A 23,926-nucleotide genomic window follows, 5' to 3' on the forward strand; every position below is an offset into this window, starting at 1 on the left:
CCCCCGTACTTTCTGTGACGTCAGAGTTTGGGCCTCTCCATCCCTGACCCGGGGGCCCCATAAACCAGGCATGCTGAAAACGTAAAGGTAGCAATTTTCACACCGTATTAAAACGGTATTAAAACGGTATATGAATATGTTTGCAGTGTCTGGATACTGATCTGTGGATCTATTGTACGTAAGCTTGTTGATGTATCAGACTGGAAAAGGGAAATCTGGCGTTGTTGAGTAGCGCAGCTCACCGCTTGTCGCATTATAGTCGCTTCAAGCAATGTGAGGGAATTTACGTTGACGCGCTATACTTTGCATGGTTCCCAGACACTTCGCACCAAAACCACTTCGCACCATACCATCTCGCCCCATACCATTTCGCACCAAGACCACTTCGCACCAAAACAACCTCGTACCAAAACCTCTTCGCCCCCAAAATCACGTCGCCCAAAAGCATTACAACCCGAAAAAAAACACGACTTAACTCCCCAATATATCGGTAACCGTTAAAAGCTGAAAATAACCAACCACTGCCAGTGAAGTTTTAATCACCTTTCTACCATCCCAGGACTGAAATCTTGAAATTGTACACATTTCGAGAAAATGACATCGCATCGTGCAATACCGCGCACGGCACCTAAAATGTACCATTTAGTAGTTTGTGTGTTTCTTCTTTCTAATATATGGTATGGTTTCATGGAATAATAAATGGTTCATGGTAGCCAAGTTGCAGGTAAAAACAACGTTTATGATACATCGTGACATCGATGTTTTAGGACGAGTTGACGGAACTATACGGTAAGCGAAGTGGTTTTAGTACGAGGTGGTAACTTGGGGCGAAGTGGCTTTGGACGAGGTAGTACTTGGGACGAGGTGGTTTTGGTGCGAAATGGTTTTGGGACGAAGTTGTGTGGGGCGAACTGGTTTTGGTGCGAAGTGTCTGGACCCCCTTTGCATTGTCATGACAGCAAGCCAAGCGTGACCAGAGGCCGTTGCGTTCGTGAAAGGTCAGCAAATTTTCTACATTTAAGAAGAAAAGATGATCGATTCTCGGAATACCAAGACCGATATTTCTTTCGCGGTCACAGGTTAAGAAACTGACTTAAAACGCAAAAAAGGAGAACACGAGGAACTCTTGATTTTCTTGCGAAGCGTTGAAGATCTGCATTTTGTTGCTCAACTAAGGGGAACTCTGGGTCTTTGTTCGTTTGTTTGTTTGTTTGTTTGTTTGTTTGTTTGTTTATGCGTGTTTGTTATTACGTGTGATATTTCCATAAGAACCAATAAAGAGCTGTAGGGCCTGTGTCTATGTTTGTTAATAAAGAAGGATGTTTGTTTTTTTTGTTTGATTGTTTATTAACAATTAGGCCTAAGGTCAATGAATAATCACCGTTTCTAATAAGGGTAAGTATTTAGAGAGAGTGGTGGACACACTCATGTCACAGGAGGAGTGTGCTTTATTTCATATGTGGCACTATAACTATACTTGTTAATAAACAAACAAACAAACAACAAACAAACACCATTCTTTATTGAAAAATATGAACACAAATACAACTCTTTGTTGGTTCGTTGTTGTATATGGAAATATCAATCGTAAAGAGTAAACAAAAACGCATAAACAAACAAAAAACAAACAGGGAACTAGAGTTCCTCCAACGACTTACTGTACAAGTTGTGCACAAGTGTAGTAGGCCTACATAGGAGCTTGTCCATTTGCCAGGATAATAAAACTACAGGGCTGAAGTACAATAAGCTTACACTATCGTTCTTCCCTTCATTGCAAAGTGTACATAAGATGAACAATTTCTTCATCACACCGGGATACACACATCTTGCAAATTTCTGTCAGCAGCAGTCGAATCATCAGTAAAATAGGAAATATATCTACATATGCTTCAAAGAGACATAAACATAATAAACACCTGATATTTTATTGTATTTAACTTTAACATCGATACATTTGTTACATACTTTTATGCTGTATCGTTTATTATTTTATATTATTCATTAGGTCTCAGTTGGCATCGTATTTTATGACATAGATCATAATAGGGGTGAATAAAGGCATACTTTTAAATTAACTATGTCAATGATAGTGAATGGGACACGCCCTCTCCCAACCAAACAATATAATATAATACACGAATATTTCAATGATAAAGACTCGACTTACGCGTGAGTGATCGATGTAAGGTTGTCGGGGGACTTGTTCTCCGGATACGTACAACACAGGTAAAATAGCCATATTTTGTATCGGATTTTATTTTTTGAATCAACACTTGCCGGCGATAATGTTTAATCTAAATCAAACACTCTGTTGTCAAATTCCAATGATATATACGCGTACTGACCCAGACATGTCTTCATGTGGGTTTGATTTGGTTTATTAAAACAACAAAAAGACCAGACACGTCAAACCATTGCTCAACTCAATCCGTTCGGAAGTCGGAGTCTTACCCTTCTACAAGTTTTGGGAATTATAACTCTTAGACCAGTATTTCGCTCTAATCGTAAATTTATCTCTCTGAACTTTGTGTTATGTTATATATCAATACGCAGTCACATTCTGTCTCAATTCTAGTAATTAGATAATTATGAAAACACCGATAAACATTTTTTTTGTCTTCGAGTGTATTTTTATGATCTTCATGTGGTTTTTTGTGAATATCAGTTCCGAGATTTCTTTTCACCTGTTCACCGCAATCAGGCCTCCGCCTGTTATATATGTGATGGCGACCTGTATATGACACTTATTTCGTGACTCATGATGCGCCTATTTACAGAGAATGCTACTGTGTGGGCGTTCGTCGAATTGCTTGACTTTAAGGTTGCGGGAATTTCTAAGTATTCTAACTTCGTGGAGGGACCATGTTTCATTGCAACCTGTAGGGGCTGTCACTCGATCACCTTAACCAAAAATTCCCCTATTATCAATCAATCAATCAATCAATCAATCAATCAATCAATCAATCAATCCATGGATTTCTGTAGCGCCTAACTCTAAGACGCAGTAGTGTTCAGCGGCGCTTCTGAGAGTCAGAGTTGTTCAGTGAACTCTCCCCTTTCATATATCCTTCCAACAGAGAACACGTGTCTTCCAGCTAATACACATCTCGTTTACCAAAGTGCTCTTATCCTGTCCGTTCTTGTTTATGTGCAAGCTTAAGTCTTTCCATGACATCGTGTGTCTGTCCCAAAAAAACCTCTAGTGGTGCGTACGTTTTGTGAGTCTGGTGTGATGTATCCTCTTCAGTTTCTCTTTGCTTCCGCAGCTATTTTAAGTGGATTTTTTGCTTGAAAAACTAGGAGAAATCGGACCAAAGTTATGTTTAGTATGTCCGAAGATTTACTGATATCAAAATTGTAGTCATTTTAATAATTTTAGACCCCCACTCTGATTTTCTGAAAAGACAATTGATATGATCAATAACAACTGACAATGTGTTCCCGACAATTGAAATTTCACAATTTCTCTTTCACGGGGACGTGTTTCGGGGGGGGGGGGGGAGGGGGCGTTCCTGACAACCATGTCGCATAGGTCACTCGTTTTTGAAGGTAACTCTGATTGTTCGCGAAGCCATAGTGCAGTACGCAGAAAGCTCCAACGTAGGCGTTCGTTTTGTTCGCTCACCAGCTTATAAAGGAATAGACATTTTCGTTTTGACCGCTGTTCAAGTCTGGCCTTACCTCAGTGACTGTTCTTAAACCTACCTATAACTTCCTCCCGCTCAATCTTTGCGTTGTTTTGCAATTCAATATTTCGGTCTGTCTTCCAGATGTCATTCTGCAGCCAAAGTTGCGTGTTCTACGAAGTTTTTTCTACTAAAATACATCATCAAATTTTCATCTAATCACTGATGAAATCTTTATCAAAGACGCACCCGATCAATCAACCACTAGTCGGACGACATAGGGTAGTACCGGTATTGTATAATTGCGAAGTTTCGAAAATTGGATGTTATAAAACATAAATTTCCACTTTTCAAACACATACACGTTTTATTTTCCACTACTTACCCTCACGACGAGTTTCGTCTGCTATTTTCCACTGCGACTGGCAGAGTTTCTTATATTGAAAATAAGTGGTTTTGTTATGCCAACTATTATAATGTCTGTTTATACATAAACGTCGTCGTTTATATAAAATCGATTGTGGCGCTGTGTCGACATGCTTTCAGTTTACAATTCACCCTTACCATGGACTAGATTGAAGGAAGATCACAGACATGACTAATCATGCTAATACGACTGAAGAAAGACTTACTCCCACGGACTGACTTAACCTGGAACGGTCATCTTGACAATATGTTCACTTATCAGTAAATGTGTTGTAACGATATCAGTGGTTTAGGTGTTCTCCCCTTTATGGTCTATCCGTTTGCGTGGTTATGGGTATACATGTTGGTTTTGCGTGGGTTGTTCAGAAACCAGGCTTATAAGTATGATCTACAGTTTATGAGGCACGAAATCTCAAACTGAATAATTATCCTACACAAAATTTATTCAAAACTCTAATGGAACCAGAAATGTTTGTATCAGGAAATTTATCGTTTCATTTGCACATTGCAAGTGTTTAAGGTTTCATTTCGCCACTCAGACACAAGTGGAAATCGCGACGACGAATTTCATTTTTGCTTTCGGTCTTCCCCCGCATCCTCGGCTGAATCATACGTTGAATTTTCCCAAATTTAAACTGCTAACAGTTAATGAGAACAGCTGATTCAAATTATTTGTGTGTAAATTTATTATGAACGACCTATGCACCTGTTATGATTTTTGCCATGTTTAGCTTTTCATCTTTGGCTGCTTTCCCGTGTAATTAGCTTTAGTTAACTTTCACTTTCTCTCTTGCAGTGCGGCCCGTTTGCTTGCATTGCAAGTATATGAATTTCGCCGCCACTGCACTGTGCATCTGCTGAATCAAATATACAATGTAAAATGTGTTATTTCTATGGTCAGGTTCTATGGTCAGGCTATGGTCAGGCTAATTCAGTGATTCGTAAATTCTCAAATTGCAATAACCATGTGAAAGTTTCTCTGTTTCGTTCTTATTGCACTAAAATGTATTGCTCCCATTTATGGTGGCTACACACTCAGAAAAACATTGATAACCTCAGAGTGGCATATAATAATGCTTTTCGCATTCAACATTCCATCTTTTGATGCTCTCAGACGAAAACTGTCGTATAATTTCTTCATCAGACTGCACAATAGTAAGAATTGTGTTCTGAACAAAATTGTGAGTTCTCATGCATTCGTCATCTCAAAGTATAATGAATCGTATAGAAAGTCGATGTATACTGTGTAATCGGGAGTACCCGCTTGGCCCTTTTTAACTAATTCTTTTTAACTTTTAAAAGAGTCCTGTTTCGTGGTTTTTATCGTTCTTTTCGTCACGCTGCTTTTTCCAGTCTGGCTGCTTTGTTTGTTGTTTGTAATGTGCAATTATTCTTACTTGCCTGTGTTCTTTTAATTATTATTTTTATTCAATAGTAAGATATGTTTTTTATATGGGATGTATAGATTCCTGAGCTAAATAAATAATAAATATAAATAAATAACAAATTTGTTGACGAACAAATTAGTTTATTGCCGATCAAGACGCGCACACACAAAGAGCTGCTTGCAAAATTAATTGGTGTCTGGTCTTCTTTTTGCATTTAACCTTTCTCAGCCCGAAAGTTAGATGAAAACACAACAACAAAATGTAGACGAAGTATCACTCGTATTTGAATGCAAAAGGTTCGAAAATGGGAGAAAATCATAAAATGTGGCACAATCTAATTCTCCATTGTATATGAAACTTACATTAGGAGGCCAGTTTACATGTATATTTTGGCTTATTTGAGTTGAAAGAACCAAACACTGCGATTAAATAACTGTAATTTGACAAGCATGAGATTGAAAAAATAATTATAATTCTAAATCACAAGTGGGTAATGTAGCCGCCAGCTAGTGAAAACAAAAGATAAAAGTAATATAGACGCTGGCGATGTTAAATATCTTATGCGCAGACGCAGACGCTTCAAATGCACATGTTACTCAACCAAGATGGCGACGCTATTGAGGTCTGCTCGAAATGCTAGACTCTTGCGATTTTTGGCCGTGCCCATCCAAAGATCTGGCCGAAGTGGAAGAGTTGTCACAAATGTCAGGAGAAACTGTAGACTTAGTCTGGATGCCGCTAGACCGACAGCTGCTTGCAGGTCAGTCAATCACACAGGCTCGCTTCATTGACATCACTTGTTCCCAAGAATGATCCTGGCCGCTCACATCACATTGCGACCTTCTATGATCATGGTACCTTGCACCGGTGCCGATATACGTTTCGAGGTTCTGTGCACGGTAGGGCTATAACATGTAACGGATATCAGTTCACATTGTATCCAAAGGTATAACGTGTCAGACTAATGACAATTAAGTGCTAATATTCTGCACCTAGTACTTTTTTCATTTTTTAATTAACACTGTCGATTGTCTCACATTTTCAGTTTTTATCTCAGTAGTTTACAGTATTATATTTTATATATAATGGTTAAGTGTATGCTCTGTATATATATATATATATATATATATATATATATATATATATATATATATATATATATATAATATATATATATATATATATATATATATATATATATATATATATATATATATATATATATATATATATATATATATATATATATAATGGTTGTTGAGTGTATGCTTTATTACCTGCCTTGATGTAGGTGCAAATCAGTGCATTGATTGGAATAGGAACATCCGGGGAGGTAGTGGGCCGGTGAACGATGTACGGACCGGTTTCCATGGTTACCCGGTCCAGTGAAACCCTTCGATGTTTTTTGACGTCAAAGTAGACGCTTAACGCTAGATGTAAAATATCCATGCGCACACTGCTATTTTGACTTCCATTAAAATTTGTTCGATGCTGGTCGATAAAGGTAAAATTGTTTGAAAATGCTCTGCATGTAACTTAATGTCATGTAGCATTACCTGTGAAGAGGCATGTAATAAAAAATATCATTGCTTTAATACATGGGTTTATGTGCCTTCGCGGCAGGAGACAATTTGCCCTCCTGCTCCCGGGCACATAAACCCATGTATTCAGGCAATAAAATATAGTATGCACAACATGCACACAAATGTCCACATACATTACATTGGTCTATTGCTATCAACACCATCCCCCAGGCCTCAGAGAATCATGAACTTCTGACTGTGTCATCTGTGTTTTTTTTAATTGTCTTTCATGTCAGAATTAACTGCCTGAACCATTTGATCTATGAACAATAACAGTATTCTGATTCATTAATCTGAAAATAAGGAAAAAAATTCATCGCAATCACACATGATAAACAAGCTGTGTAAATGCAGTGATGCTGTGGTGTATCGATCGCGTTCAGGTCTAGGGTCATCACCAAAGAACCGTAAGCCAACCTGTAGGCTTTCTTGGTAGTTCATTACAACACTGATCAATGTCACTGATTTAGTTCGCAAAATGTTAATTTTTGAAAAATTCAACCTGTACCCACTTTATCTCTATCTATGACTGATCTCCCACTCCTGCTACCTACCTAGACTGTTGCATTATGTATTTTCAACCATTTTTCCATGAGCCATCCAGTGTTTCTGCTTGAATTGTGAATCTTTGACCTGTAACATAGTCTCTGCACTGATAGGCTAGTGGCCAAAAGTTCTTATTAAATTAGAAATCATTGAAGGCACACAGAAAAATCCTTTACATCAATAAAATGTAAGGATTTACATCAAGAAAGAACTGCATCATATTATAGCCTAAAAAGTTAATGTAACTTGAATATAGTCTTTTGATACAACAAAGTCAGAAAATCTTGACACGTATTTATGTCTGGTTCATATTTTACAACCATTGATATTTATGTATGCCATTACAGTTGTCGATACTTAAGTACAGAGACGGACCTTGCATCTGAAGATGTCAGTAGAAGACAACCAGTACAGCAAACTAAATCACAACAGAGACAGACTTACGAGAAAACTCTCAATGAACTTGATGAAACCGTGAAAAGAATGGGGAGGATCACCAAAACAAAAGTTACAAAGACGTTTGAAGATCTGTGTAATTCAGGTGAGTAAACAAGGAAACATATTCTCTCACACAACAGCTTGGCATGGGTCATCAAACTTGCTTCCTAGCCAGTGTGCGCACTTCGCTTATTTGACGCGTCATGATGCAGGGCAAACCCACCCAACACACTGAAATTACAAGTTATTTGATGCGTCACTAATCAAGCTGTAAAAAGCCTGCCAATGGTAAGAAATGCACATTAGATTCATAGCAAGTGCAGCGAGAGCGACTAAAGGCTGCTTGCAAAGCAAGCATTCAGAGTAATGCATGTACATGAATGTTTTTAGAATGGAATCTCTATATTCCTACGAGTTAGAATAGGGTGCAATTCCTGTTGTTTACATGGAGGCAGCCATTTTGACTACTTTATCACGGATTACGTGAAATTAAAGATGTCATCTACCACAAATCCTACTCAACGATGTGTTTTTCGGACAAAAGAATCTCTCTGTTCCAAAGAAAGTGAGAGATTTAATTCAAAATGATTATTTTTGATCACTTTTGAAAGCCAGATTCCATTATCGCTGTGCACCTCCATTTTGAAACAGCCAACTCGAGAGAGAGCAAATGGCCAACTCAAGCGGGAATTAAAAATTGTGTGGTGGTGAGCCACCTTACAATTACTTACACTACGCTCGCTCTCAGGTCAGACCTGTTACATATTAATTTACACAGGTAACATGTTTCCCTGTAGTTTTAGGTCGGAAAAAATATCTCTCAATTCATCATTTCTATTTCACACGTCTCCACAGTGATAGTATGTGCTGATAATTACTTGTCTTGCCACTCAATCGATAGGGAAGGGTTTGTTGTTTTCATTGTCTTCTTGCTGGTTCATGCTTGAGTTATGAGGAATGGAGAAAGGTATATGACAATATGGGGAGCTATATTTACAACTGCTGAGTTGCTTGTATTGTTTTACTCCATGCATGTCGGTGACTCACAGCAAATAAAAAGTTTTCTTCAATTTGACTCAACAAAATTTTTTTTCACCTCCTGTTCCTAGCCCAGGATTTGAGTCAGTGTTCAAGCATTGAAGGCAGGTCTATACAAGCCGTAGGCATTTCTTATCTGTTGTGTACTTTCAAGTTGACTACAAGGAATTAGGATTACAGTGGTACAGTCGATACCAGTAGTCATCAGTTCTCATAAAGGAAACACTTCTCACAATTATTGCAGTCAGTCTTGACCTATGCTGTGGTGATATGTCTTTGAAAAAAACAAGTGCTACTGGTGACAATTGGTAGTATACAGACATACATGTATATTAAAATACTCCATCACAAAGTAACTTCTCAGAAAGTGAGATGTTTGACTATTGACACAGGGCTGGTAGCAATGCAGTCTTTCAAATGTTGGTAGAATCCTACATCCCACTTATCTTTACAACACGTCGGACGTGTCATGATCATCATGATTATGATGATACTACTAATGTTTTTTTATACTTTTTCTTTACAAGGCAAGAAAAAACAGGCCTTGTTCCAGTATCTTTCATCAATATTTTCCAGCTCACCAAAAATTAGGATAACAATCCTTGTGTATGGAAAGCACATGTGCGTGTATTTCAAAGAAAAATGTGAAATGCCTTGTGAAATTAATCCTCTTTCTACCAGGCTCCACAGACAAACCATAGAAATAAATACAACTTGGGAGAAAGCGGATTAACATGTAATTTCATGAACTCTTTACTCCTCAGGTGCAGTGACGTCCAACTTAGCTTTGTTACTTATAAGATGTTGTGGAACTTTAATGGCAGAGGTGCCTGCTGAAGAAAGAACGGAGATAGTGCATAAAATTTGGGAAAAATTACCTCATTTAGGTAAGTGTGGCAGTTCTTTCTGCCATGTCGGTAATTTGTAAAGCTCTGCCTCTTCTCCAGTCCATACACATCTTTTCAAAACAATGGGTTTTCAACTTTTGCCACCGGGGGCGCTGCTCGGGCATCTTGTTCTGACTTGGATCAAGTAGAGGGCCAATTTACGTCGTCTTACCAAATGATAAGTTAGCAGATACTACATTATAGATTTGATTGACTCAAACTTATAATGAAATGTACTCAGGTGTGATACAGCCTCAAAATCTTATAAAACTTGAAAAATATGCACGGAAAGATGGTGTGACCAGTTGCTGTATGCGGCTGTGTGGAGAACATGGACAGTGGATGGCTTTTTCTATGCTTAGAATGAGATCAATATGTTTCAGCAAGAGCTGAATGAGCCGGATGAAAAATGTTTAGTGGAATATGCCCTCAAAATATTAGAAATACTAGTCAAACAAAAAATCATCAGCGGATTTTTCATACTTCAACAACTTTCAGCAAAACCAGAGTAAACTAAAATTTGCAGACACACTTAAAATACTTTGTTGTGACACCATAAGAGTCAATACATGAAAATTTTGTATGAAAATTTTGCTAATGGATATGATTCAGGCTGTTTTGGAAGAGCCAGAGACATACAAAGTTATAAACTGCATAGTATCAAACTGTAGCAAAAGCGTAAATCCTTGCACTTTCTCACAACTCAAAACCGACTCATTGAGTCTTACCAAAGTACAGTATGAAAAGAGTGCAAAATATTTTTTTTAGTTCCTGCGGATGTAGTCCGGCGGGGACATACAGATTGGGTCCCATCCGTCCGTCCATCAGCAGCCGTGTCTCTGTCACCCCTGAGCCAATTTTCTTCAAACTGTGTGCAAGGTTAAAGAACTGTGCCATACATATGCCCGTCAATTTATTTTTGCGATACAATCCATAATGGCCACTGTGCGGCCATTTTGTTACGATTTTTTCATGTTTTTGAACCAGAACTCAAATATCCCTGAACTGATTTTGTTCAATGCTGGTACACAAATAAAGTACTACATATATATGCCAGTGTTGGAAACTGGCCAAAATATTTGCCAGACATCAGGACTGGTAACTTTCAAAACTTGCCTGTCCTGCCAGAAAGTTGCCTGTCCTGAATTTTTGACAAATCCATTCATTAAAAAAACACAAAACCATTATGTACTTCAAACTGTAAACAACTTTATTTTCAACATGAGTATTAAGTATGATCTTACAAACAAACTGTTCTTAATTCCACTGTTTGAAATGAATCCTAATCCGGACTTGAATACAAAATGTCTACAATAACAATGCTGATAACACTCTGATTAATTAATTAGTTAATTCAAACACACTTTGCCCATATCGCTCAAACAGTTAAAAGGTTTCACGATAGCGGTTTTAACAACGGGGAAACGTTTTTTTTTTAATTTGTCTCCATTTTATGCCACTTTATCGTATAAAACAAAGATGCAATCTGTCATCGAATTTGTTCTACAATCAACCAAACTGAAAAGATTCCTGAGCAATACAGAAAACATCATCTGGCAAAGAAAATCATGAACTGAGAGAGCTGCCATATAAGTAATCAAAGTTGGCGGCATGAATTAAATAAACCAATACTCTCCTCAGACAAAACCGATTTCAAAGGGCGTTTACAGCAAATATAGTTAACGAAACCATGAAACCTGGGAATGGCTAAACACAGAGAAACAAGATTTATTTCTCGAAGCAGCCCTTCACAACATGCTTTTCAAACACCGGAAAGCAGGCACCAATATGGACCCGACATCTATTACAAAGTCCACGAAAAATTGACACAAAACTAAAAGTTCGGATAATCGATTTAAATGCCTAAAACAAACTAATCGTTGACAGATTAGTACAACATTTACTGTTAACATAACGAGCACTAGCAACGCTCAAAATATGCCCTAAAACAAAAATCCTTATAAGCGTCCAGAAACTCCGGTCGATGCTGGGTCATGAATATAATATGACACCACACACCGGATCGCTCACTATAGAGTCAGTCAATAGTGGCTAACTCTCTCAATAACGAATCTGGCTTCTCCTCCTGGAGGACGAAGATGACTTCATCACACAACCAAACGGATGGGATACAAAACAAGAGAGCGACTGATGAAGGAACCCCAATTTTTGGTTCCGAAACACCGTTAAGACGAATCACACAATCAACAAACCGGTTTACCGGGGACCCAAATCACATGACAAGGGTCAAGGCACTATCGATTCACCGGTGTCTTGCCATGTATTCCACACAAAATAAATGCAATGATCCTTTTATTCACCATATCGTAATACTAAACAATCTTGGTAGAGCCGATGTGAGGAGTTGCCCTCATTTTCCTTTATATCCTTTATATCTTTTAATCTTTCCTTTATATCTTTATATTTATAGCACTGGCTGATATCGCGCAAATCTCGCTTAGTGTGAGATTTACTAGTATGAGCGACTTCCTGTTTACTCGTGTTTAGCCTACATGTCTTGCTTGCATTGCGTTCCGGCGTCACACAGTTGCACAGTTTCAGTAGCATAAGCGCGTCTAAGTCCGACATATTGGTATACTACATTTCGTTTAAAACAACATCTAGAAGCAGCTGATCATGATCGATGAGATTACTGGGTATGCCGTACGGGATACTATCGAGAGCCCGACACACGGACGTGGAAGTACAATTTTCCTCCCGTCCGACTGAAAAGTTACCCGTCTCGGACGGGAGGACGGGCGTAGTTTCCAACGCTGTATATGCACATCAGTTTATTTCGCGATACGATCCAATATGGCCACCACAGCGGCCATTTTGTTGCAATTTTTTCAGGTTTTTGAACCATAACTCAACTATCCCTAAACAGATTTCGTTCAAACTTTGCACACAGGTATTGTATTGTAGTGTGCATGTGCATGTTAATTAATGGTGCGAGTGGGGACTGTGTCATCAGTGATGACTTGTTTTATGAAAAGATACCATTGATATTGACGACAGGCAGATGAATGTTCTCGGTATCTGAATAAATCACAACATAAAGAAGTACTAGTACTTATAGTAGTACCAGCCAAGCAGCTGTAGAAATTGTGTTTGTTCTTGAAAGGATATCTAAGACCTAAGGGTCCGTATTGTGCTATCTGCCTAAGCAATATTCACTCCTCATATCATTTTTCAGCAAGGTTGTTTTCACCGAGGAATGGGAAGTGACTCAAAGTCCAAAGTGTGCACCTGAAGACCATTATGTGTGTTCCTTCTATAGATTTAGACTGAGCATTGTGAAAAAGAATTTCTCATCTGTTTTCATGGCACTACGTGTGTAGGTTGATCAAAAGAAGTTTAATTCAATAATAATCTCGTAATATTTCATTACTGATTTTGAGATAAACTGAATGAAATGTTTTCAACCTATTAAAAACCATTGTTTAACCTGTTCATTTCAATTTCCAGTGAAGTCTACAATCACTGTACCATTGATGACAATCAGTCCAGCTAAACCATGATGGTGGAAAGGTTGAAAATTACAAGCTTTTTTCATTAATCCATCTCATTTCGTGAGTTTAATTAATTTCATTAGATAACTAGGGGACACTCATATTTTAGTGTACACTTCCTCAACACTCAGGAAAGAGATTAAGAAAATCTAAACAAAACCATTTTGACTTTCTCCCAACAAATCAGTTTGTCATGGGAGGACACATCAAATGCTTCTTGTCATAACAGTTTGGAGAGAAAACATTGAAAAGTGGAAATCTTTTCGTTGCAGGAATTGAATTTGATTCAAGTCATTACAATGCATTGCTGAAGATTTACATTGAAAATGAACACCAGTTTGCCCCAACTGAGTTCATTGCCAATATGGAAAGCAAGGGAGTTACTCCAAACAGGGTAAGAACTAGTAACAATCAAAATCCAAAAAAGGTATGGTATTACAGTTAGACATCGGCAAATTCCATACAGGATGATTTTGTGTTTCACACCCTTCAGTTGTTTGAGAAAATTATGTCAGATAACTTTCAGTCAGAATCTGCCATTGTGGTCCATGTGTATCAATGCATAAATGTACAGTATGATGGTTTGAAACTACTGTACAGACATCAAATGAACCATCCTTTTGAACACTGATGCTGTTTCAGTGGTGACTTTGATGAAATGACCACTTCTTCAAAACTTCATGGTCACAATTTTTTCGTTGAAAGAAAATATACAGCGCATGTGATACAGACGAAAAACAATAGTGTAATGTGGCTACAAGCGTCGTCTTTAATCACCTGTCAGCAAAAAATCCTGAATCAAATACCTGACACCTTGTATGCATTTAGAGAAGAAAATAAGCTCAAGGGAAAAGACCATGTTTAATATTGAAAGACTTTGACAAAGTTAAGCTGCAGAATAAATCAAATTTTTTCAAATTGTGTTATATTTTATATTTTAAGGTCGATGACAATGTTAATCCTGACCATTCTCATGTCTGATCAACATTGCGCATGGAATTCCATTCGCATTCATATTATCTTGACAAATAATTATCTTGACACGCCAAACCATGAAGTAAATTAAAATAATCTAGCCTTTAAATGTAGAATTATAAGATCTACAAAACTGTCAGTGTAGATTTTTTATTTTTCACACACAATTCAATAAAAAAAATTATATTTAAAAAAATTTGTTATGTGCAATACTTCATCATATCATTTCATTATTTATTCTCCCTTGATCATTGGAACTTTGATGAAAAATGTTTGTTTATTGTAGAAAAAGGTGGGCACTTAGATTTTTGAAAGTTTTTCATTCATATACAAAGGTGCACATAACGCTAAACACAAAAAGTGAATGAAGTTAGATGCTACTGTTAGGTGAATTTGCTTACAGTACAGATTTTACAATTTTCACAGCGTCCGTATAACTATTCCAGGTGAATTTACAGCATTTCCATATGATATCCCTTCCAGGTAACCCACCAAAGACTGATAGCTGCATACTGTCTTCAAGGAGATATCCAAGGAGCTGGCAAAGTCTTGGAATTTATGAAGAACAAAGAGATGCCAATCACAGACAGTGTATTCAATTCCTTGATAACAGGGCATGCAAGAGCCGGGTAATTACATGTAGTATTCATTCCCAGTGGGACCATTGTGTTCTTTTGATATCACAGGATCTCATTCTCAGACCTAGAAATGAAAGCCAGTCACCATGAGAATTTTCCCGAAAACTATTTGACAAATCCTTTTTTTGCTTTGATTATATGTAAAATAGACTGTCAGACACAGTTACATGGCAGGATATTTGTCTATTTTAATGGATTGAACTTTGTTAAAAGTCTTTTTATGCTCATGGCATCACCAATAATATAAGAAAACCAAGTTCAAAAAATTTCCTTCAGGGTAGACTGATTTGGTTCTCTCACTTGGCAATTGGTTTTCACTTGATTTCATTTTCGAATATTATTGCAAACTATAGTATCATATAATATGTGATTTAAAATCCAGAAGATTTTGACTGAACTCAGTCCAGGTCATTGTAAACTAAGCCCCAGCTAGAGCCCTGGTTGTTAAGTTGTTCAATATGGCTGATCTGAGGAACCGCATATATAAAAATTTGCAATAGAATATTTTGGGTTCTCTTAATTACTATTTTAACTTCAAATACCAGGAAGCAAAGCTTTGTAAACCAGTCTGCACTTGATTTCACTTTATTTTATTTTCAAGTATGATTTCAAACTGATTGTATTATCTGGAATAAATTTGTACTGTTTACTTCACTATGCCAAGTTATTGCCAAACAGAGAAAAATCAAAACATAATATTACAGTTCTGTTTAATGTTGTGTTTTTAATGAAGAGCTGATCAGATAAATTTTTAAGCTGTTTAATCACTATATTTTTATGATTGATCGTGTTCGTGTGTTTTGTCATTATGAAACAGGCTATTGGAACGTAGCTTTTGCAGTTTGCCTGGTTATCATTGAAGTAATTATGCAGATTAAGTTTTTCTTTTCTCATTGCAGAGACATGGAGAATGCAACAAAAATGCTGACAATTATGAAGTAGGTTCATAATAGTAACCACCTCACTATTTTGCCCTTTATGTAAGCCACTGTACCTCAAATCTAGCTGATTGCATCTTCACATATCAAAGAAAGTTATGTTCCACTGAATGCAAAATTTGACTCTATCAGACAAACAGAATCGTTGTGTTGATATTTTGGTAAAGTTATACTTGTTTACAATCCAACTTTAATAAAAACAACTGTTACAATCTTACGAACTTTTGAGTCAGTATAACCTCCAATTTACCCACTGTAGTTTCAGTGCCAATGACCGTAATCTAATGTAGTGATGAAGGAATGAAAGATCAATAGTAAATGCAGCTGTGATTGGTTGATAATTGTTCCTTTTTGAATAGGAATGTTGGTCTGCAGCCAACCATTGACACTTACACATCATTAATGGGTGCACATGCAGAAACGGGGGATATTGACAGTGTGAGAGAGGTAAGTTGTTAAATTCAGCATCTTTTACATGGTACTTGTTTTCTGTCTTACTGTTTGTAATTTGTACAGAATGTCCACAGCATAAACAACAGTCATGAATTGAGCAGAGTGCATTTGATCATAACTATGAATATATAAAAATGATGGTCACAAAAAGTTCAATTTTCCAATTACTTTCCACAATCTATTCCGCCTGTCCTTTTCCTTTTTTCCAGGTTTTACACAACCTTAGACAAGATGGTAAGGATATTCCAGACAAAAATCTAATGATTCTGATTCAAAGTTTAGCAAAGAGTGGACAGAAAGAATTCACGGAAGAGGTGAGTTTAGACTTTCAAGCCATCCGAATCTGTCTTGCACTCTTTTGAACAGCCTTTCAGGCTGTAGAATTTCACTGAAGACCCGCTCACACATCTTTTTGTCGCTTTATAATCATCTTGTTTTCAGATATCATACCGCTGTAACATATAAAAGATAAGAATAATGACTTGAGCGGGATACTTGATATGTTCATTTCTCCACAAGTTCAAGACTTGCCCCACCTCCATCTCCGTTTGCATAGGCCTCACCCCTAGCAGAAAATACAGAGTACCAAATGGTGATGTTCAAGGGGTCTCCCTACACAAGAAATTGCCTTATGAAATCCATTAGATATCAAACAAATTCACCTCATTTGTGTGCTTATAGGCCAGGGACTTGATACCCGGGATCAAGTTAATCCCGTTCACCTTTGACATTCACGGGCCGGATCGAGTGTTTATGTCTTTGTAAATTACGGTCACCATTAGTGTGCACAGGAGGTTGTAAACAGGCCAATGTGTTGACATGCAAACAACAGATTATACGTAACTGAATATAACGGCGAGACCAGTACAACTGAGCAGACTGAGAAACGTTTCATGAAGCGGCCCGCGATGCTTGTAGCAATGACAGGTGTACTTCAACAGTAATGACAAAGGTACAGCACGACGCCGCTGCAACTGACGGCTTTATTAGGTTCCGAATTAGGCCTACCCGGGGCCTGGGCGTGGGCTGCAGGCAACTGTTCAATCGCTGCAGCTAAATAAAACGATAGTGCAGACGTCGTGCCATTGCCAAGATACTCTGCTATTACCGATCGTATCGTCTACAGAAAAGCCCTCTCACTAAAAAAATAATTACGGTTTCAAATCGTTGAATTAATCAGAAATTAACACTGTGGTGCATTAATCTATAAAAGATTATTAACAGAAATAATAAAATGTAACATCACCGATCATAAGAAACGTGGTGTTGAAGAACATATTTCTTTGAACAGAAGACTACAGCGAATATTTTCTGTAAGTATAATATAACTTTAGCAAACTTAAGAATCAAGCATCTGAAGAGTATCTTCAACACTTTTGGTTTTGTTCTACTCTTGTTATAAAATAAGTCAAATTTCGGGAAAGTATCTGTACATTTTCGATATCTGTGCAGCGCAAATGTGGAAGCCGACACCGTATCCATCCATCCTATAGACCATGATCCGTTCGCGAGTGCATAAACCACTTCTCTCTCTCTCTCTCTCTCTCTCTCTCTCTCTCTCTCTCTCTCTCTCTCCTCGTCTAGCCATTTGATGTTTTATTTTGCCGACATTTATTGAACGCTTCACGATCATCGCTCAATGTTAATGTGGATTTCGATTTACGAAGTTTACCGGATTAACTTCATAACTGGAGACATGTCACGACATGGAGATAGTTATCACCATCAAAAGTCTATAAACGTTTCTGCTCCCGAATGGACGTATTTAAATGCACAGGTGACTTAGTGCGTAATATATTGAATGGCAATATGAATTTCACCATCGACTTTCAAATTAGTCGTACATGTACAAACAACAATAAACATGGCGGATCAATGATATCGACGTATTTTTTCTTCGCGGTCGCTGTTGAGAGCGACTCGCAGAAATTTTCCAATCTGGTAGGTATTTAGCTTTGCCCCGTGTGCTTGGTTATGTATATGTAAACTAATAACAAACGTTTAGTATTTTCGATAAGCCTTTGGAACACGAAAGATTCGGATATCTGAACCTCAACAGTAGCTACGCAGCTCGAAACTTATCCTATGACACGACAGGAACATTGGTCAAAGCCGGATTTTGCATGGTAGCTATGGAAACACGCTGTTCATTCTTAGAAAGCATGCAATGTACTGCGTACTGCTGATACTCCCATGGTGCGTGGACTGTTGCCGTCCGTACACACCATCAATTGCCTAACATTTACAGGATTCAATCACGTGTGTCTTCAAATTTTGATACATGAATTCTACCAATCATCAACCACGAAACACATAAAAAAACAATGGTCGCGGGTACGGGTTCAAGGACGTTCACGAAGAGAAACCATCATTGTCGCAGAATTGTTTTGACTAGTTTAAGGAGAATATGGGCGATCTGCGTACAGTCGCACATCAAACCAACAAGTGTACGCTTACATAAAAATATAATGTCCGGATTTTCTTTATTCAACTATATACTGAGTCATCACCTTTGTTATCGCCTAAACATCTCCGGTTTTTTTCGGAGAGACTGCAACATGAATATCCCCTAATGCATAGAGTACGGCTGTTCATCCAATATATTTATTCACTGTTTCGCAAAACATCTCGTCAGATATGTGATTTGGCGAACGGACCAAGTTTTTGCACGTTGGTCAAAAATAAATGACAATATAGGTTTGGATATTACATCTGTCAAATTAGGACAGAGTATTGAAGATGAAATTAGAGAAAGAATGAGTCAGTGAATATCAAATCATAGACGGGAGAATCGAGACTGTCCACTGTCTATAGTTTACTCAATTGTGAACAAAATTATTTCGATAAATTGACTAGTGCAAACGGAAAGGAAATTACATTCAACTTGAAAAGCGTCACCGCTTTTCCTTGACATCGGATTCCATGGCAATGGCAGGGTTCTCCCCAGCCCAAAACTGCGTCGTGGCCCGCGACGCTATCGTTCAAGCCCGCGACGCTTTCGATCTCACCGCGACCCTATCATTGTTACCCGCAACGCTATGAGGTTCAGCGGCAAAATGTTCACAATGGCACCTACTGGTCGACGTCCGTACGATCACACAAAAGGAAGACAGATTATTCGTAGCTTCTTTGTTTTACAATGTCACTAGTTATTTACTCCTTACAATTTGTATGAATAGTGTTAACAACAGAACAAGTTCACACGTCCCTTGTGGTGGGCCCTTGACGGTACCGGCACCGACCCATCCAAAGAAATTGTAAAGCTATTAAAAGGACAGAAAAAATTGACAGCAAAAGTCAGCGACGATTTCCGCTCTTAATTGACGAAATATTTTCAAATCAAAATCAAACTGATTACACAATCCCTAGCTACATAAGTGGCGATTTGGTGAAATTTCTGTTTGTCTCACATCTTGAAATAAAAAGTAAAGTGGAACGAAGACATCATCTGATCATGTATGCTGCCGTTCAACAGCATAGCCTAGCATAGTGAACTGTCTGTCACCGCACCGCATGGGTTGGCTACAGCAACTCAACTTTCCAAGATCAAACGGTCAGTATCTTGTGAAAACAGCAACATAGCAATGAAAATTGTTATAGTCAGTGGTAAAAACTCTTAACAGATGGAGTGTTAATTGCTTTAACCAAATGAAAATGCATATGAAGAGAATGAAAACCCACATCGCGTGCGTGAGTGAAAATACTGTAAACAATGGCGGATGTGACATCAGAGTGGGACTCTTCTATTTTGGTACCGGGGGTGCGCCGGATCAGAGAACCCTGATAAACGTACTGAAAAAACGTAGTATTTTCCTGGCGATGCTGTCACGGGAACTTCTATGCCTCATTGTTTTACATCTTTTAATAGTTTCTTTGATCTGAGCAGTTTTACCATCTGTTACGATATATTTTACTCTGCTACCCTTTCTTTAATGGAGCATGGAGGTAGCAGATGGGATTTAAACAAGGGTAGGAGCTTAGGCAACTTAGTAAGGATGTACTAAATTTTGAAAAAAAGTCAGTCGAGGGGCTCCACTCCATAGGTACCCTGTTTTGTCAATTTTTGGTGAACACAAACTATATGCAAATTTTATGCAAATATTTGAAAAAACTAATTATGCAAATATTATGCAAATTAGCCGCTACTCTATAAAAAAATCCTAAGGAGAACCCTGAATGGAGCAACACACGAAGTCGTTTAGGTCCTCAAAAATCTTTGAAAACGGCAAGACGATAATAATACTACTTTTCACGACAGCAAAATCTAAAAGAACTTAAATCTGAACTTTACATGACAGTTCTGTGGAAGAAACGATTGGAAATAACGGCGTGTCGTGGTACGGCGTCTACGCAAGAACGCGCTATGGCTAGAGTAACATACTAGCGGGCACAGTATGGGTGTTTAGGTTGCAGTCATGGGCATATCGACTACGGGATCGATAGATCGAGCCGAAAATCGATGTATTAGCAGACTCCCAAGCTACAAAGCGTCTGTGCTTGCGGGTCTGCACTGCGGTCGCTCCATCTAATTACAATGCTGTGCCGTATCTAACATGTTGACATCGCAAACGTTTACCGATTTACACCTGTATCGCGTCCTTTTTTGAGTGACAGCTTGCAGACCTTTGTTATGGCCGCTTGCCACGCTAGTTGAAGACAAAGAGAAATACCTTCATCGATCATAATCAGCTTTATTTATGCTCAAATCATAAAATTTTATCGATACATTCAATCACTGGACATTCATAGTTAGGTATAGGTGCATGGACGCCTAAATTTCTTCGCCTGTGACCATTTTGGTATGGTTTTTACGGAGCAATTGAGCGAGACGCCACCCAAACCACGCATTGCATAAACTAACTCCAACGGGAGCAGCTAGCTATTTATACCCGGCCCTGGCCTTTAAGCTTCTGCAGTTCCTCAATGCCATATCTTGTATTCACAAAATGTTTTGTCATTGCTAAAGATGCTGGTGATTGAGAACTCTGTGTACATAGCTACATTATGTTATTTTTGTATCATATTAGATTATTGGTCAGCTGAGGGTAGGACCAAGATATATACCAGGTAGGAAAAACGTTTTAATTTGAATAATAGCTTTTGCTATACAGTGAATTTAGAGATGTTAATCTGCATGTTTTAAATCATAAATGGCGCCCATTGACAGGAATGCTAGGAGTTTTGGTCCAGATATACAGGTAGCGAGTGTATACATGGAGTGAATTGGCCAAAGCCCAGTGGTATACTTATGACCAAGGTGGTTTCTTGCTACTATATCATACTGGTATTGATATTCCGGTGAGAAACTTCAAAAAAGGACATCTTTCTAGCCGAAAGCCCTCCTGTGTTCCAACTTTGTTTTACTGTGAATATAGCACTGTCATTTTCATGTCTCAACCAATCAGATCACTGTATACTGGTATGATAAAATATCTCACAACGTTGGTGCTCATTTAATATTCTACAATATTAGAAATCAGTTGTCTCAATTTCAAAAGTACTTGATATTTCACAAATGTCTGTCTGAGATATAATATCTGCCACTTTTCCCTCCAACACTTCAGATGCTATCAATTTATGCTTGACCTTGGTGACACAAGGTCACGATGACACCGCCTTTGAACTTCTGAAAACGTTCCAAAAGATGAGAGAGCAAGTGGAGCCTGTTTTGGCCGTTGGGGAGGAGTTCAACCAGGGAAGTTTCTTTGTCGATCACATAGTCAAACTCAATAGGGTGAGAAAACGCTTGACTGTCTTCAAATGTTGATACCAGTGCATTCACTTTTTGCCTCTAAAAAGCACTGGAGTACAATAATGTTGCAACTCTGTCATTGTGCCTGCCAAGATATTGGTGTTTTGATGTTGTCATGCCTTGAGCATCAGTGCGCCTGCCAACTCACAAAATTCTTTGAATCAGTTTAACAATTTCGGAAATGCCTTTGTGTCAGCCCTTGTGTCTGTTATATAAGTAAAATTTTCTCACATAAGAAAAAACTTCTATGAATCAGTGGCACTTAAATTTACCTTCCAGACACACAGTTGAATACGTTTCAATGAACCATGGACAACAGGTGTACAATATTCGGTATTTCCTTACTCATAAGATTTTAGTAACATTGCTCACATGTGGCATATTTGTAAATCGTGTCTCCTTTCTTTACATTTTTTAAATTCAAGCAGCCATTCATATTCAGTATACGTTTGCAACTATCACAAACATAGTTACTATAGTCTTAAAAGCGTTCAGAAAGGCTCATATAGTGATTTTGTAACTTAAAGGAACTTTATTGACTCTGAAAATTTGAATCATTTCAATTTGTGAAGATGATATGAATCTAATTTGACTGGTACATATATGATAATTTATTTCCAGCACAATAAAAGTTTAGTGATCAGTGTTCCCGCTAAGGCGTATTTGCGCGCTAATTGCGCAGTGTCTCCAACTGCTCAAATTGGCATATACACGAACGGACCCAGCTGTGAGGCAATCAGGCGTACCTCAAATTGCGCACCCTCTCGAAACCTTAGAGGGAACACTGGTAGTGATGTACAATTGCGTTTGAATATTTGTGGGTACTAATGTGTGTATATGTGTGTGTGTGTATGTGTCCCTGCAGCCAACGGACAACATCAAGAACTACCTTCAGGAGATGCAGTCATTAAACATCCACAGCTTTCCATATTTTGTGGCTTTACAGTCAGCTCTTGAAGATAACAATCAAGGTCAGTTTACCATGATGTCTTCTTGCTTAATTACAGAAAATGACCTCATGCTTTAAACTAGCGTTGTCATTGGCTGGACCTTCATCACATGACTGAAACTTGGATGTCATAAGCTACCATTGATTGATTGTGGGCGTGTTCTAAAGGACTTACGATTGTCCAGCTTCCATCACCTGTACTTGTTTTAGTATAGTTTGTAATTGATACTTTTCAGTGTTAAAAAGATGATTTTCAAATATAATGTTATTGTTTTTCAGAATATGCATACGAGTTCATGAAAATTATAAAAGAACAAGGTCGACCATTGCGCCCGCATTACTTTTGGCCATTAATGGTGCAACACTGGCAAAATGGAAATGCTGAAGGTAAAATGACATCTTAGAAATTAAAAACTTATGTTTAAGCAAGGAACTACACCAGCAACAGTATACCACTTGATTTTGACCAGTTAATGGCATATGTGCACTGGTGATAGCAAATGTACATATGGAGGGAACTGGTCAAAAATCGAGTGGTATACCCGTTGTTGATGTGGTTTAATGCTATAATATCATAATACTAAATTGAAATCCTGGTGTGAAACATCAAAATGGTAATTTTTCTCTAACTGAGAGCTTATGCCTGTTTCTACCGTGCTATATTTCTAATATAGCACAGTTTTTTTCAAGTCTCAATCATTCAGATCGCAGTGTTTACACCATCAATATACTGGTTTGATATAGTAATTGATATTTCATGCTTATTGGTATTATGAC

The 23,926-nt window shown here is 37.9% G+C and overlaps 1 protein-coding gene across 2 annotated transcripts in view; it reads left to right on the plus strand.

Annotated features, from left to right (window-relative positions):
• The first annotated feature begins 6,015 nt into the window (after positions 1-6,015).
• The window catches only part of LOC139149799 (leucine-rich PPR motif-containing protein, mitochondrial-like), a 53,566-nt gene continuing 35,655 nt past the window's right edge, over positions 6,016-23,926 (plus strand). For both annotated transcript variants that reach the window (XR_011556149.1, XM_070721780.1), the window contains exons 1-12: positions 6,016-6,200; positions 7,917-8,110; positions 9,810-9,932; positions 13,717-13,838; positions 14,903-15,048; positions 15,957-15,995; positions 16,355-16,442; positions 16,658-16,762; positions 21,476-21,515; positions 22,013-22,182; positions 23,066-23,171; positions 23,429-23,536. Coding sequence is in view for 1 of the 2 variants with exons in the window: in XM_070721780.1 (XP_070577881.1) it covers positions 6,046-6,200; positions 7,917-8,110; positions 9,810-9,932; positions 13,717-13,838; positions 14,903-15,048; positions 15,957-15,995; positions 16,355-16,442; positions 16,658-16,762; positions 21,476-21,515; positions 22,013-22,182; positions 23,066-23,171; positions 23,429-23,536 (1,396 nt within the window). In the remaining variant the exon portion in view is untranslated. The remainder of the gene's footprint in view (positions 6,201-7,916; positions 8,111-9,809; positions 9,933-13,716; positions 13,839-14,902; positions 15,049-15,956; positions 15,996-16,354; positions 16,443-16,657; positions 16,763-21,475; positions 21,516-22,012; positions 22,183-23,065; positions 23,172-23,428; positions 23,537-23,926) is intronic.

Source organism: Ptychodera flava, chromosome 14, assembly GCF_041260155.1.
Source record: "Ptychodera flava strain L36383 chromosome 14, AS_Pfla_20210202, whole genome shotgun sequence".
Taxonomy (NCBI): domain Eukaryota; kingdom Metazoa; phylum Hemichordata; class Enteropneusta; family Ptychoderidae; genus Ptychodera; species Ptychodera flava.